General features: G+C 46.0%; 5 protein-coding genes across 5 annotated transcripts; 2 read left to right on the top strand and 3 right to left on the bottom strand.

Annotated features, from left to right (window-relative positions):
* Positions 1-5,549: 5,549 nt before the first annotated feature.
* PHALS_11797 (peptide chain release factor 2) lies at positions 5,550-6,695 on the top strand (the record flags this gene model as incomplete). Its single annotated transcript, XM_024727222.1, has 1 exon — positions 5,550-6,695. The coding sequence occupies one exon, from the start codon at positions 5,550-5,552 to the stop codon at positions 6,693-6,695; it is 1,146 nt and encodes a 381-aa protein (XP_024577821.1).
* A 51-nt stretch (positions 6,696-6,746) lies between these two features.
* On the bottom strand, positions 6,747-8,978 carry PHALS_11796 (Diacylglycerol kinase; the record flags this gene model as incomplete). Its single annotated transcript, XM_024727221.1, has 4 exons — positions 6,747-7,234; positions 7,298-7,640; positions 7,701-8,721; positions 8,785-8,978. 4 exons carry the CDS (start codon positions 8,976-8,978, stop codon positions 6,747-6,749), a joined length of 2,046 nt encoding a protein of 681 aa, XP_024577820.1.
* A 221-nt stretch (positions 8,979-9,199) lies between these two features.
* On the bottom strand, positions 9,200-9,751 carry PHALS_11795 (nad h:quinone type iv; the record flags this gene model as incomplete). The annotated part of the gene is made up of 1 exon (XM_024727220.1): positions 9,200-9,751. One exon carries the CDS (start codon positions 9,749-9,751, stop codon positions 9,200-9,202), a length of 552 nt encoding a protein of 183 aa, XP_024577819.1.
* PHALS_14534 (uncharacterized protein) lies at positions 9,750-10,585 on the top strand. The gene has a single exon (XM_036407482.1). It carries the CDS (start codon positions 10,040-10,042, stop codon positions 10,235-10,237), a length of 198 nt encoding a protein of 65 aa, XP_036263179.1. The 5' UTR covers positions 9,750-10,039; the 3' UTR covers positions 10,238-10,585.
* Positions 10,586-10,606: 21 nt separating this feature from the next.
* PHALS_11794 (glycoside hydrolase) lies at positions 10,607-12,514 on the bottom strand (the record flags this gene model as incomplete). Its single annotated transcript, XM_024727218.1, has 3 exons — positions 10,607-12,309; positions 12,373-12,450; positions 12,502-12,514. 3 exons carry the CDS (start codon positions 12,512-12,514, stop codon positions 10,607-10,609), a joined length of 1,794 nt encoding a protein of 597 aa, XP_024577817.1.
* Between the last annotated feature and the right edge of the window lie 2,317 nt (positions 12,515-14,831).

The following is a 14,831-nucleotide window of genomic DNA, read 5'->3' as shown; positions in this document are numbered from 1 at the left end:
CCCCCCCCGCGGCTGACTTTCGTGATCTTTTGAGGTTGTAGCGGCACGTCGTCTCTTTCCAACTCATGAAAGTGATATCAGCAATATCTCACATATGCTCCCTTACCTTTGCCATTGCACTACCTGGCTTTAAGGTCCCCTGACGTCCCAAACCGCATCGCTGCTTTGGATCAGAGACTAGCTAATCGTCTATTGGCGACGCCGCCACCGAAATATTCACTCATTCATCATCAAGGCGAGGTAAAAGCGCATACACCAACACATCACACCTGTCCAGCTTTTACCTTAACTCGAAACTCGAAAGCTTAACTCGAAGGTAACTCTGCAACGAAACATAGACGTCATGCTTCTGTAACGGGGTTACACGTGTCCTTGTGAAAAAGGACGGACCACAAGATTGTGCGACGGTACATAAGTGTGTAATAAAACAATTAGTGTAATTTTGGCTACACCGTAATAAGAAGCCACCACGTGGCAGGATTACCAGTAGTAATGCATATTTTTGTATTTATTAGGTATTACTATATTGTTAAGGATAACCAAGGGTTTTAGATGTTGGCGGCTCTGCCGCAACTAAAACAATTTAATACAGTTTCGTTTCTGAACAGAAGTGTTCGTTTGCCTTGGTAAGGCTTTAGTACTTAGAAGTAGCGAATTGCGATCCGCTACACTTGTACTAGTTCTTTGAAAGGTGGTCTTAGCTTAGCTTTCTCTGAGCTAGGCGCTACGGCAGACCCGCTGCACCTGGTAACATTCGTCGTTAATCTACGCCTGAGCCGTTAAGACTGATCCTCTGTGAGAATAGAGGAATACTCCTATTTGCCCCAGGGTATGCAGGACGGTCTTGATAAGCTGAGGTCCACGTTAGGCCCCAAGGACCGTGAAACACCTCGTTGCGCAAAGGCCCGAGACCATAAGCGCGCGCCGAGAGGCGTTTTCACACTATGGAAATGCTCTTCTAGAGCACTTACAGCAGATGCTGTAGCGTCGACTGCATCTATGACGCCACCGTCGACGACGGAGGAATCCTTTCGACCAAGGCCGCTTATGGCGAGCGTTAAGACCCTAAAAGGTAAGGATGGCATGAATCTTCTTCTCTGGGTGAGAAAGGCTGAGATGGCTATGGCATCCGCCATGCTCCAGACGAGCAACCGCGCGAGGCGCTAGATATCTCCAAGCCCGGGGGGCCGAGCGCGAGAATGGGCACTAACGTGCGGTACTTCGGCTGAAGCTGCGTTCTCATCCTAGAAGGAGCTGAAGCATCAGCATCTGTGAGTGTTCTCGCCGCGTAATCAGGCGCATTGTGTGAGATCGCGTTTCCTTGCTGTCCGACAGGGCAAAAAAGAGTTAGTGGACTTTGTCCAAGAGTTATAAGCACTCATTGCCGGGATGGCAGCTGATCTTCTCAACGAGCGGTCGCAGTGACCGCTTTATGGATTGCCTTCGCACACGCGTGACCAGACTGAAAGTCTTCCGTGTGCATCTGTCTACTTTTGCAGAAGCGGTGAATATGACATTAAATCCCAAATTCAGCTTCAGGTCGGTACGACTTAATTAAAATGCACAATCTCTGATCTTGTCGAGCGGGCCAGAGCCAATTGATCTCAGCTATGCTGAGAAGGAGGAGGGAGAGCTCCGAGCAGCTGGACAGCGTGTAAATACCCTACGGTGTTTTTTGTTTGTGGAGACACGCGTTGCCTCAGTCGGGTCGTCCCTTGCGCAAGGGGCGTAATAATTCGTCGACTCGACGTCCCGCTTTTTACCAATCTGGTTTTGACGTGAGGAAACAAAACACCCAGTAGGCGCTGGGCGCCCTTCTGGGGGAGAGCTGAGTTCTGTTTAGCCTCAAAGAAGAAGAGGGCAGCAGGGTCCAGCCCCGAAGGGCTGCGTGCTCTTGAACACGGAACGTGTGAGCAAGCCGGGCTTGCTGGTCGTAAGAAGCGACCGTAAAGGGCTTTGATAAACCATAGAAATCTTTTATCGATACTGGTGCGTTGGGCAGTTATGTTCGACGCTTCACGATTGAAGGAGGTCAGTTGTATGCTGAGGCGCTGGAAGCCCGGTTGAGTGACACCGTCACGATTCGCTAAGCGACGGGAATTTGTGTCACTGTGCCGAGGACCTGTGAACCTCGGTGTCAAGTTCCTTGACTATGATAGCGTGAAACCTTGTCCAGTTTCAGACTTGGATGCAAGATATTACCTCGCTCTTGGTATGGCATAGTTGAAACGCTATGTGCCATGGATTAATTGGAGGTCAAAGACCTGCACAGTAGCATCGATATTTGTTGAATATAACGGTTTGTTGTACGTAGGCTAACCTAGATTTGTCTAGGGTACTGTACTACAGGTAGTTCCTAAAAAACCAAGGTATACTTCCCCGCAGCTCTAAGACGGCGAGACCTAAACACAATCTTATTGGTGTGGAGAAATGACCCATATTGGTGCGTGATCTACCAAAAACCCTGCTTCCCAATAAAGCAGCCTAGAAGTGATATTTGCGGCGGCAAAGTCAAGGATCTTATTCAAACGCTTACACTCGAGCACCGCTCACAAGTGCTTAATGTGGTTTTCACATCCGACTTCCCCTGCTCTGTACAAATATAGACGGATATAAAAGCAAAAAGACATGTTCATAGAAACGATGTAGCTTAAACAGCTACATTACTCAACCGCTAGACGTTGTTGGTGCATCAGACAGTCCTCATGACATTAGCAGCCACTTCCAGAATGTACCGCTTGGAGTACTCGGCGCAATAAGAGGGATATCGCATAGATGTTCATCAACCAAGTTGAGGGCGTTAAATAAGTTGTAGCCAATCGTGCTGCAGTACATTCTTCCTACGATTCAGCGTTTGGCCAAAACCGCCGCTGCATGCGGCATATCTTAGGCATACGCAATATGCCGCTGGCCGTTAGCCTGATTGACGCCGAAAATTGGCAGCGAGTGGGCAGATTCACTACTTCTTTCTAATCATTACCCCTTGACTACACAAAAGAAAAGCTTCAATGGCGTATAACCGCTCTTTTTGCCTAAAGTCCATAAGCAGGTACAACCATACTTCGTTTTGGAAACCAAGTAAATATCACGCAGCACTCCCTGCTCTGGGAACAGCACGCGTGGTAGATCTCTTATTAACGTTTCAGGTGTTCCATTCTTTCATAAATGACAGAAAGGATGCGTATCATCCTTGATATATCTGTCCCGCTTCTTGCACTCAGTACTCGGTGAGTGTACATGACTTATTTCATCCATTATATTTCTTCGATATTAGCCGTACCAATTTGGTGACTTTACAGTCTGACAATCTCTACACAAATCTTCGATTGATATATATTTGTCAGTCAGCAAGATCTTTTGTCGGAGGTAGTGAGATACTGAATAAGCTTTTCGTAACATACCATTGGAGCTTCTCTGCTACGCAAACACTGTTATGCTGACTCAGCAAATCGTCACAACGCAACGGAGAGGAAACATCCGTTTCAGCTCCGGGGTGTATCCTATCTTCTCGTGACATTCAGAGGCAATTCGCTTCTACTTCTTCTGGCCGAAGAGACGGCAGCTCTAAGTGATTCTCCCGCGTCCCGCCAGGGATACACTCTGTGGATCACTATACACAGCCTTCCTTCTCGTCTCAACAGCAATACGCTTTAATAACGCAAAATACATTAAGCTATTTCCGTCTCATCCCGGGAGCTCGGCTTACTGCCGCATCTGCCTTCTGACAGAGGAACTCATCAAAGAACAAAGTGAGCGGCACCTGGTTTTTAGTTTATGCTCACTCGTGGTTTATGAAGCTTTCACCATGCCATACGCTGTATCATAACTTTTCGCAACTTCATGGACCCCGGAACTTTGATGCCAACACTGTGAGTCCCACCTCTTTTAGAAAGATTTGCTCCTTTTAGAGAAGGATACCATAAAACTCACGAGGTACAATAGGATCCAGTGTTTTTGTGCGCCTATTGGGAGTCGATGTTGTCTGCCAGGGCTTTACCGACCGCCCTTGCGTGATAGCTTGACCCTCCATGCCTTTCAGCCAAGAGCTTAGGGGGTACACGGGGCACTGGTGTATAGCATTCCCGCAGATGAATATCTGGGAGTGCTCATCAGCTAAGAGCTGCCTCGTTTTCTCCTCAGCATTACTGAGGCCATCATTCTTTTGCGCTCATAGGGCTTCAGCTTTTAGCACTTCATCCACCTTCGCAGCACGAGCGAGGTTTGTACTCCGCATTGAATGCTATCCCACTGCATTTCTGAAAGAGGGATGGTGGCGTTGAGAGTTTTCGGTGCAAGCCACACCAACTTCATCAAGATGGGAATAGTTACCGCCTTGAATGTAGAATTTCAAGCCATCGCGGCGTTAAGAATTTCTCTCTCCCGGGCACAACCCGCCAGCTCTCAGCTCCCGGACATATGGTCAAAAGCTTATGTAATGCAAACACTTACGACTTGTTAACAAAGAATGACTAATCCTTAGAGACACGTTAGTTTAATGTTCATTTTTGCGCACGCCTCCTACTTGGAGACTGCAAACGCAAGATGCTGTGGCCCCGCTTAGAGCATGACCGGATCTCACCCAGAGAAAAACAATTTTCCGTCCCGAACACGATAGGCATAGACGCTCAGTATCAGCGACCTCATGTAGGAACCATTTGTTCCCTCACAGATCTCCGGTTAGAGTGCCTCACCAGCGATATTTTAAAACTGGTGAGCGCTATCAGGCAAGCAATCACCGTCAACACTGTGTACGGTCCTTCAGGAGTAAATGCCTGGATCCCGTCAGACGTGCCGCGACAATAGGATACAAGGCATCTCAGAGACAGGTACTCAAACTAAAATTTCCGTCCTCACAAAGGATACAGTCTTTTCACGAATCGGTCATCGGATTGACAAGTGCTATTAAGTACAACAGTATTGCCATGAACTCAAAGAGCCCAAGTAAACAAACGCACAGAATTTGGGTTTGTGCGCTTCTACCAGAGGCAGAACCGAGATCTTTCAAAAAATTTACTACGTCAGAGTATGTATAATTTGGATCACATTTTTTACTTAATACTATATCAACGTGTACTATTTCTCATGATGAAATTTGAAGTTCCGCAATTTTCATAGATATCGATATTTACTATCACACCCAACGTAATCCCATTATCTTTATCTGTACCGGTATATGGGTATTTCTGAATGGTGACAATCTTACAAATGTGTAATGTGAGCTCGAAATAATGGTGCAATATTGTATTTGCACAGAGAAATACAAAATGCCAATGCATCGAAATGTCAGCAGCATTATTAGTGTCCATAAACGACATTAGCAATTGAACAAAGTCAATATCACGTAACATTGCATTGCAACTCAAGCGTAAATGCTGATCTATCTCTTTCGTCGCACCAGCAAAAGCGTTTTGCGCTCAAGAAGTGTAACTGCACAAGGAACTAGTGCTGCTGCTTCTATTCACTGTACTGCTATAAATTTCGTGGAGATCCGTCAGGTGTCAGGTCACTCCTACTCTTTCCACACATTATCGAAATCGACGGCGGTACCAATGCGGACCATCCCGCTCCGACGGTGTTTCGCATCTACTAGTGACGATTCTTTTGCATCTTTAGCTGAACAAACAGATCGTGAAATTACTACAATACGCAATGTAGTGTTTGCGACACGCAATATGCAAGAACTTGTCGCGTTGCGCGAAAAAGCCGCAGCCCCAAACCTTTGGGATGACGCCATCAGTGCCGCGTCTGTAGTACAACGCTTGGCTTTGCTTGAATCACAGACAACTCGTGTCGATGAGCTGCTTCGACAATTCTTAGATACCAAGGAACTTCATGTACTAGCGGTAGAAGAGAGAGATGAGCCGATGCTTCGGGATTGCATCGTTGGAATGGCATCAATCCGGGCAAAGACACAGCAGCTTCAGCTTGACGTATTACTTTCGCATGAAAGTGATGCCTGTTCTTGCTTTGTAGAGATTCAAGCAGGGGCAGGAGGTATTGATAGCTGCGACTGGACGGCTATGCTAGCAAGAATGTACACTCGCTGGGGTGAGGCGCGTGGATTCCAAGTGCGATATGTTGATGAAGCTCCTGGAGAAGAGGCCTTTTTTCGATCTGTTATGTTAAGATTGGACGGTGAGTATGCTTATGGCTGGGCTAGAAGTGAGGCTGGTGTGCATCGCCTCGTGCGCATTTCTCCGTTTGACAGTGCTGGAAGAAGACATACATCGTTTGCGCAAGTGCGTGTGTACCCCATAGCTGCCGAAGCTCGACTTGACGAAAAGATGGAGCTCTCGATCAAGAACTTACGTGTTGACACGTTTCGGTCGTCGGGTCCTGGTGGACAACATGTGAACAGTACCGATAGCGCCATTCGAATCACGCACTTGCCGACAGGACTAGTAGTTCAGTGCCAATCGGACCGATCGCAGCACAAAAACAAAGCCGAAGCAATGACAATGCTTCGCTCAAGACTTTATCAGCGAAATTTGGAAGAAGAAGCGCGAAAAAGACAACAATTTACAAAAGGATTGGGAGAAAACGCTTGGGGCAACCAGATTCGATCATACATATTGAACCCGTATCAACTTGTGAAAGATCATCGTACCAACTACTCGGAAAGCAACACGGCTCGAGTCCTCGATGGCGATATCAACAAATTTATTGAAAAGATGCTTCTCCACAAGCTAACTTGAATGCGTCCACATAAGCCAAAGTAAGATTTATGAAGTACTTCGAAGTTGTAGCTATAAGTCTCTAACTCTCTGCGATTGATTGCCAGACATAAATTTATCCGCCACAAGAAAGGAATGTCGTTCTTGGCCATGATGACAATTAAGCGCATAAGACTTTGTTTGATGTCGAGATGCAGCATTTTCCGCAACTCGTCGGGCAATCTCTAATAGCAACACATCGTGCTGCGTCGACGAGATAACATCGGTGTGCTCAGCCCAATCTAGAACCTCACCAATCTTCTTCGTCACCATATCACGCTCCCCTAATGTACGGTTTAGCATCAAAGCTTGCTGAAGAAAGGATATTCTCACTACACTTGGAATTTGCAGCCATGGTTCACCATCAATTTGAACCGGTAACGTCTCGTTCAAAGTAAGACACACCGACTTTGCTTGACATAGACGCTCAGCCTTCGACAATCCTACTTGCATTTTCCCTAGGTGAAGCGTGCCATATACTGCTACGACATCCAGCAATCTGTCATTGAGTGAAGACGAGCCTAAGTGCGCGGTAGTCTTGAAGCTGTCAACACTGCTTGTTCGACTTCGATTATTAATCTTACCTGCCAAGTTGGAGTCTTCGTCGTCAGAGTCATCGTGCCAAAGTTTGGAGCCGCCACCGTAACTATTAATGTTTAGCAAGATGATGCCCTCTGCTCCTACTGGAATCTTGATAAGCTTTTCATCGCACACAAGACTAACCTTTTTGGATAGACCAGCACATGTACGGACAAGGAAGTTCTTCGCACCAAACTGACTGTACCACAATTTATTTACAAACTGACTCACAAACAATCCAGGTGATCGCTCACGCTGTTTGTGGAACTCAAGTGCTACTTGCGCGTCAACACCAATACCCATGTAATTGTTCATCACAATACGTTTTGACGCCTCGCCCACGTCCACCTGCCATCGATCTAAAAGACTCAAATGAGCTGCCTCCACTTCGCTAAGTATTTCACTAACGTCTGTTGAAGCTGACAATCCAGTACACCAGCCAAGCACGCGTGCCAAATCATTTCCCGTTCCTAATGGTAAAATAGCGATTGGCGGCTGGCGCTTAACTTTGATCTCATCGAGCGCACTTAACACCCAACCCACAGTTCCGTCACCACCACAAACTAGAAGCCGAAGCCGAGGGAGTTTAATGAACAGACGCAAGGGTTTAATCGGGCTTTGATGTGAAAGATCGTATACTTGCACTGGATTGAGCCAAGTTCGCATTTGACGCAAGACGTGCAAACCCAATTTGCCACCACTTCGACTGTTAATAAAAACTAAAAGTGGAGTGACCTCTTTAGGGGTCTCGACCAGATGATATGGAGGATCCAACATAGTCGACCCATTTCCACTTACGACTGCAGCATCACTGCGCAGTTTTCTTGGTGAAAGAGTGGCATCGCTGATCCCGCGTCGAAGTCGAATTTTTGACATCTTTGTGACTGCACAATGAGCTGCGCTGCGAACCGAGTTAAGTGCGCATTGTGACTTGCTGCTGATTGAGACAAGCTCATGTATAATGACACAAGATGGAGGCACAATGAGGCGCGCATGTTTACCGAAGTCACAGCGACGCAAATGCGGGGGCTTATGAATGCTGGCCATCGCCCGCTGAAAGCACTCTTCGTGCACACGAACATGACACCAGGCACACTTCAGTCCAGAAAGTGCTAAGATACTTCCACATAATAGGCCGCACAGTAAACATGAGTCCATAGGGTCAATATTGCCCTTCACCCACATGTGTCGGAAATGTTGTGTCGCTACCCTACTCGGCGAAGGCAACCCGGATACTCCAGGTGCTCTGCAAGTCCATGGAGATGGAGTTGGCAGTGCAGCAACGTCACGCGAAGGTCCGCTTAAACCTCTATAGTTCTTTGTGTTGGCTGCGCATTGTGCGTGAGCGTGCATGCCGCAGATATCGCACTTGACAACATAGCTTCGGATGCCGTAGACGATGGATTCGCACACATTACACCATTGTGGGCTACAGAAGGAGAACAAAGTAGCGTGAGTTTCGGAAATAAAGACCGCAAAACAGAAAACGCACCCTGCAAGATTACCAGGTCTCCACTGGTGCTGACCTAAGACGTACGGACCGTCACGGAAGCTGCGCAACGTGAGAAAGAAGAGAGACTTGCGCACGCAAAGAAAGAAAACGAAAACCAATACAAGACCCACGAATGTGTAGCCAGTCCAATTAAATAGCGTCACGGCCTCATGAAGCTCTGGAATCGGGTCCATTTATGCAAGTTGTAAGGAAAAGACACTTTTATCATAATAGAAGTCTTTTCTTTATTTTGAAGAAGTGGAATATCATCAATGTAAAAGATAAATATTTGTCTGACAGATTTATAAAAGATTTTGTAGTCATAAAATCAGGAATTACCACAAAAAGATTAAGAAATCGTAACTATCCGAGACGTTTTAAGCAAATTAATTGTGGAAAAAAGATCAAGAACTTTCTAAGCCGATAGCTTCTTGGCTACGACAGCAAAAGACTCACCTTGCGCTTTCGCCACGTCAAGCTCAAGCTGAGTAGGTTGGCGAGCACCAGATGGACCGGCAAATGTACCAGCACCCCATGGGGAACCACCATGAATCTCATCCATGTTCAAGAGATGTTTGCTGCGGTAGCCCAGCGGAACGAATGTCATGCCCTGGTGTGTGAGGAAGGTCAATGTAGTAAAAGCAGTAGTTTCTTGACCGCCACCCATGGTGCCCGTGCTGAAAAAGATCCCCGCAGGCTTGCCAACTAGTGCGCCAGCGGCCCAAAGACCTCCACAAGCGTCAAATAAGGCCTTTACCTGTGCAGGAACCAAACCGAAGCGTGTAGGAATGCCGAAAAGGATACCGTTTGCCTCCTTTAGTACATCCGGGGTAGCAATAGGGTGGTCTTTTTTGGACGGGGCATGCATTTTGCTAAGGGTCTCGTCAGAAAGCGTTTCCTCAACTTGGTAAATCTCGGCTGTGACGCCGTCAACCGACTCGACGCCGGATTTCACGGACTCCGCCATCGTGGCGATGTGGCCGTACATCGAGTAGTAAATGATAGCAATCTTGGTCATTTTAGTGGTTTACAAATAAAACTTGGGAGTATTTGTGTTTGACGGAGAAGATTGAGAAGTGGGTTCGGAAACGTTTTTTTCTCAAAAGTGATTTATAACAATCGGTCTTTTTATGAACTTTCTAGGCTTGCAAAAGTTACGAGCGCTTTCCGAATATTTTCATTCGCATAAATGCTGATCTGATGATATATGAGCTAAAAGAACTTGCGGAATGGCGTTGAAGAAATATCTGTAGCCATGGAGCTAATTCATTGGTCAGGTCACACTGATCATTGCCGTTTGACACCCCCTTGCATTGTCGTTATGAAACGTGTTCATGCGACCTGTCAATTCACGTCCTATAATTCATCACAACTTCGCCGCGAAAGTTTCGAATACTTGCACTGCTCGGTGCAAAGCAATTATATTCCTACTATCATCAGCAAGACGATTTGATATTGTTCACGGAAGTCAAGAGCACTGCCTAACATTCAACGGTTTCAGAATTTTAACGGCGTCGTAATGAGCTGAGCTAAATAGCTGATCATTAAATATGGAAATACCATGTTAACATACAGCAAATCACAAAAAATTACATAAATGCAGCTAGCAAGTATCTAGAGTTTCGCTTCAGTCGCCGTATGTAAAGCCTAAGATAAGGTTTGTTTGATAATCGCTTCATTTTTGTCTTGCTCAATCAAGTTACAAACCGAGATACTCTAAACGTTTATTGTCGCAAACATGGTTACACATATGTAGAAGTCAGCCAACAAGATTTTGAATGCTAGCAAAAGTTATCAGAGTTTAGATAAATGATGAAAGAAACTATTCACTCAATGCTACTACTGCAAGAACTGAAATTAGTAATTTGACAAGGATGCTGTCGTACCGAGAGATAGCCCCAGATTCTGTCACAATGCTGGAATTCAAGCTGGAATCGAGACCATTGCTACTTGCATTAATCTCATTCAGCTGAATATATCCATCTTGGAATCGTGAAGACTCATCTTGAAGACCTAAGGATCCGTCGTCCAGGAAACGATACGAACCATCCTGAAGCGACGGAGTGAGCGGGCACTGGTAGTGTGCATCTTCTTCTACTGGACACGACTCATTGGGAGCAGAATCTCCTTCCCACTTGAAGTCGTTCAAAATAGGAGAATTTTCGGGACAGGCCGATGTTTCGGAATGGCTATGTGGAATTGTGTATGTGCCCAGCGTCGGCTGACCCGAACCATCGTACGACTTATACGCCTTCTGTAAATAATCAAAGTTCGGAAAGCGTTCATACGTGCAGTTCGTGCCTGCATCCGTGCAATCCTTCGGTGAGAAGTAGCCTAGTCCATAGTTCTGTGGTCCATACGTCTTGAACGGGTAGGAGGACGTGGACATTGAGTTAGCATTCTCTGTCGAGTACTCGAAGGCAACACCACCAGCGAAGTAATCGCTATACTCGGGCATGTTCATAAACACAGCATCGTGAAAAGTACGCTGTGCCTCGTATCCATTGATCGTAGGGAAGGAAATGCTTACACAACCAAATTCAGTAAGCACGACGGGAATTGAGTAATCGTAGCTTTTGAAGCTGTCGCGCAGCATATTAAAGCCCGTGGCTTTTGAGGGGTCCGATATATCGTCGCAGTGAACATACGTGTTGATGCCATACCATTGTGCATTTTCAAGCTCGTCTCCCTCGTCAGTGCGACAGTTGTAATACTGCGCATTCTCATCTCGGTTTGTGTCGGCTACAACGAGGCCAACGGGAATTTTCCGCAAGCTAGGACAAGCTTGAATAAAGGCACGCATGTCTCGGATAAATTTTTTCTGGCATGGTGCATTCCAGGTCCAGGGATTACCTCCAGTTCGATGGTTAATCTCATTGCCTCCGCTAAATGCCATTACATTGTCGTAGCGTGCAAACTGTTTGATAATCTTCTCTCCACGCATCTTATATGATGCTGGGTAGCACGCAGGCGCAGCATCAGGCGTGATTTCACAGCCCTCGCAGTTAGCTCCAAGGTCCACGATGACATAGATTCCTTTGGTTTGTAGCGCACACATAAATTCGGTGTGGTCAACGTCCGGATCGACGGCGTAAAGTCGGATAACATTAGCTTCAAGCGCCGCGAGATGTTGGAGGTCCCGCTTCCAAATATGCTTAAATTCACTAGAAAAGAGGTCGAGGTTGTTTTTGTCGAGAGGTCCGGTGTTGGGTCTGGGATAGTAATTAACACCTCGAATGGCAAAGTATTTTCCCGTGACGGTGTCAAAAAATCTATTGCCCTTAATGAGCAATGGGCCGGTGAAGCTATTGAAACCAACATCATTCGGCTCTATGGCTTGGCTACTGCTGCTTGAGCTTCCTTCAGCACTCACGCTTTCGTCGCTAGGTTCATCGAATGATGCCAGAGCGACTTCAGGAATTGCATTTTGCGGCTCTGAGTCAGGTAAGATGTAGAGCTCAGGAAGGCTTGGCAACTCTATATGTGATTCCACTTCAGATCTTGCATCAGTGTCAATGCTACCAACTGCAACAGTTGTAATGGTCGTCAACAGCCGGACGATTTTGATCATCAAAAATACTTTCTTACACGGCGTAGTTTTCTGGAAATTGGAAAATGATTTACTACTTGAAAACCCTTTTTCACCAAGACATCCGTTTTTCAAACCTTAATAAGTGAGATCACGAGATATCAGCTTGGGCGCCAATCTAACCGCACTTGCTACTGCCATCAGCAGTAAATGTTTGGACACGACGTATATACAGCAGCTTATAATTGCGATAGTACTCTGCGCGATAGGGTGGTTAGCACATCGCATGTGATAGCGCCTGAAGAGTCGGCGGTTCCGTCATATTAGGTAGGTACACTAAAGCGTTAAGCAATTCGAAAGTTCTCGTTACACTATCTGCACGACCAAACGGATGATGAACAACTCATTATTTGGAATTAAGCCACGGTGGGCAAGCAGGTCGAACGGTTTGAGATGCTTGACCCATACGCCGTAAGGAGTACCTTTAAGGCTACTAGACAAGGATGAGGTCCATAACGCTAATGCAAAAAGTTATCCGAATGAAAAGGGGTGACTAGAGGCCAGCCACGTAGTCACCACGACTGAAGAATGAGAAGTTCCACTATATTAGTGCTATACAAAGAGATAGGTGTGCACGTATAAAATGATGCTGCTCATCCTTAAAACAACTTTGCGGTCTGCATTTATATCTCGCCAGCGCTTCAATTCTATAGCAGGGAAAGCGCAAAAGAACCAAAGTATTTTGGACGTTTTTGTCATTCTGTCAAGAACTTAATGTAACGTACCCAATTATGGTGTGCATAAACATGACACAACTGGTTCATGATTACAGTTTGTTGTGATGAGAGTGCCTCACGCAATCCGCTTTATCGGTCATGTAATAAATTAGACAGGGTATAGTATAAAGATTTAACCAGTTTGACACAACAATCTAAGCAACTGGAACTACTAAGTACTAAAAAGACCTTCTTTTTGGCACCATAAGGGCAGCCGGTGGAATCAAATTATGCGTCCTAATACACAGTCTAACCCTCGTTTTAGCGAGGTACATAGCCTGTTATACTCGATAGTCCTTGTCATCTATCCGACCTCCAAGTCTAAAAACGAGTTGGAATCGGACATGTGTTCATGTATCAGTTTTCCGTACTACAAGACACGCTTACCAAGACACTGTCTCCGCTTGATCCCCACCGGGGTTAGCGCAACTGGTCACCTAAGGCCAAGTAGCGCTTACCACGTTCACTTGCTATCAGACACCTTTAGAATCGTCTCAACCAGATATCAGTGGAAACACATGCAGCTGTTATACCACTGTGAGCGCCAGACCTTTAGGCCGAACGACGACTCCCTTCATCGCTCAATTATGATGTATGAAGGATCGAGTACAAGGGTCGACCGACGTAGATCATGACAAAATGTCGAGCTACTGCAGACTCCGGGCGTCCTCCTAGGAAGCAATTGAGTTCTATTGTACCTCGAGGCGGTCGAGGTCAATATGATCCAGCCCCAAAGAGAGTCACTCTCTATAAATGAGGTGGGACAGATTCCTGGTTATCAAAGTATTTTGGAGCCAGGGGGGCTGATAGATTCAGAGGAGTCGTGCTGTTAGGATATGACTGCCAACTGTCGAAGATATGTTTTGGATAGTATATAAGAAGGGGTACGATGGAGTGCATCTTGCAACGGTGCATATGTGAAAGTGTCGAAGACAACATCATTCTGTTCTTTATGAAAGACACACGATAGCGCCCAAGATCGATAAGTAAGAAGGCCACCCTCAGGAATATTCCAGATCATTTTTATTCGATGTAAACGCAGAATCGCGACGTGTGTGTAAGCAGAAGATCTACCACGCTTGTTGCCTTTGATCTATGAGGTGTGTCATGTAATTGACCTGATTACTGGAAATGGCGTCTCACGCCAATGGCCCTTACCACAGAATAACTGTGTCGGAAGACTGAATAATTGAGCATGCTTCTTAGTTGCCTGGCGCATTCACCAAATTCATGGTCACTTACAACCTGTACATTGCTTATGGTCTGCGATCATGTATTCATTAGAGTCATAGATAATCTCATTGCGAAGAGTACTCCTGTCTAGATGCTCTAAGCGTGGCTAATTCTGCTCCAAAGATTGTCCATTTATCAGCGACGTCCGACTGTTTGAGGGTAAAGCTACTTAGACCACCGCACAGGCCATTTTCGAAGAAGTGATTGTCCATAGTCGCCCAGAGCATGGGAAGGCGATGTGGACACAGATTCCGAAGACATGCGCGTAATGTTATGCGCAATGATAGATATTCGCCAATGTAGAAAAGTCCGTTCAATACTGTCAGCTGACAATAAAAGAGGCAATCTTTGAAATTATGATGGAAATTCTATATGCGCCTCTTGTTCTGGACGAAGCGGGCATTTCACACTTTAGCCTTTCCCATAGACTTGTTTTTATCCAAGCAGATGCAGATGAGCATGAACGCTCATTGAGCAAAAGTTGAATCGGTTCTAGCATTTAATAAAAT

The sequence above is a fragment of the Plasmopara halstedii genome, assembly GCF_900000015.1.
Source record: "Plasmopara halstedii genome assembly, contig: Scaffold_555, whole genome shotgun sequence".
Taxonomy (NCBI): Eukaryota; Oomycota; class Peronosporomycetes; order Peronosporales; family Peronosporaceae; genus Plasmopara; species Plasmopara halstedii.
This window is presented reverse-complemented; position numbering and strand designations above follow the sequence as displayed.

Bases quoted from the DNA above. Each gene is read 5' to 3' on its own strand.
- PHALS_14534 (XM_036407482.1), top strand. From the start codon at position 10,040: ATGGAGCTAATTCATTGGTCAGGTCACACTGATCATTGCCGTTTGACA.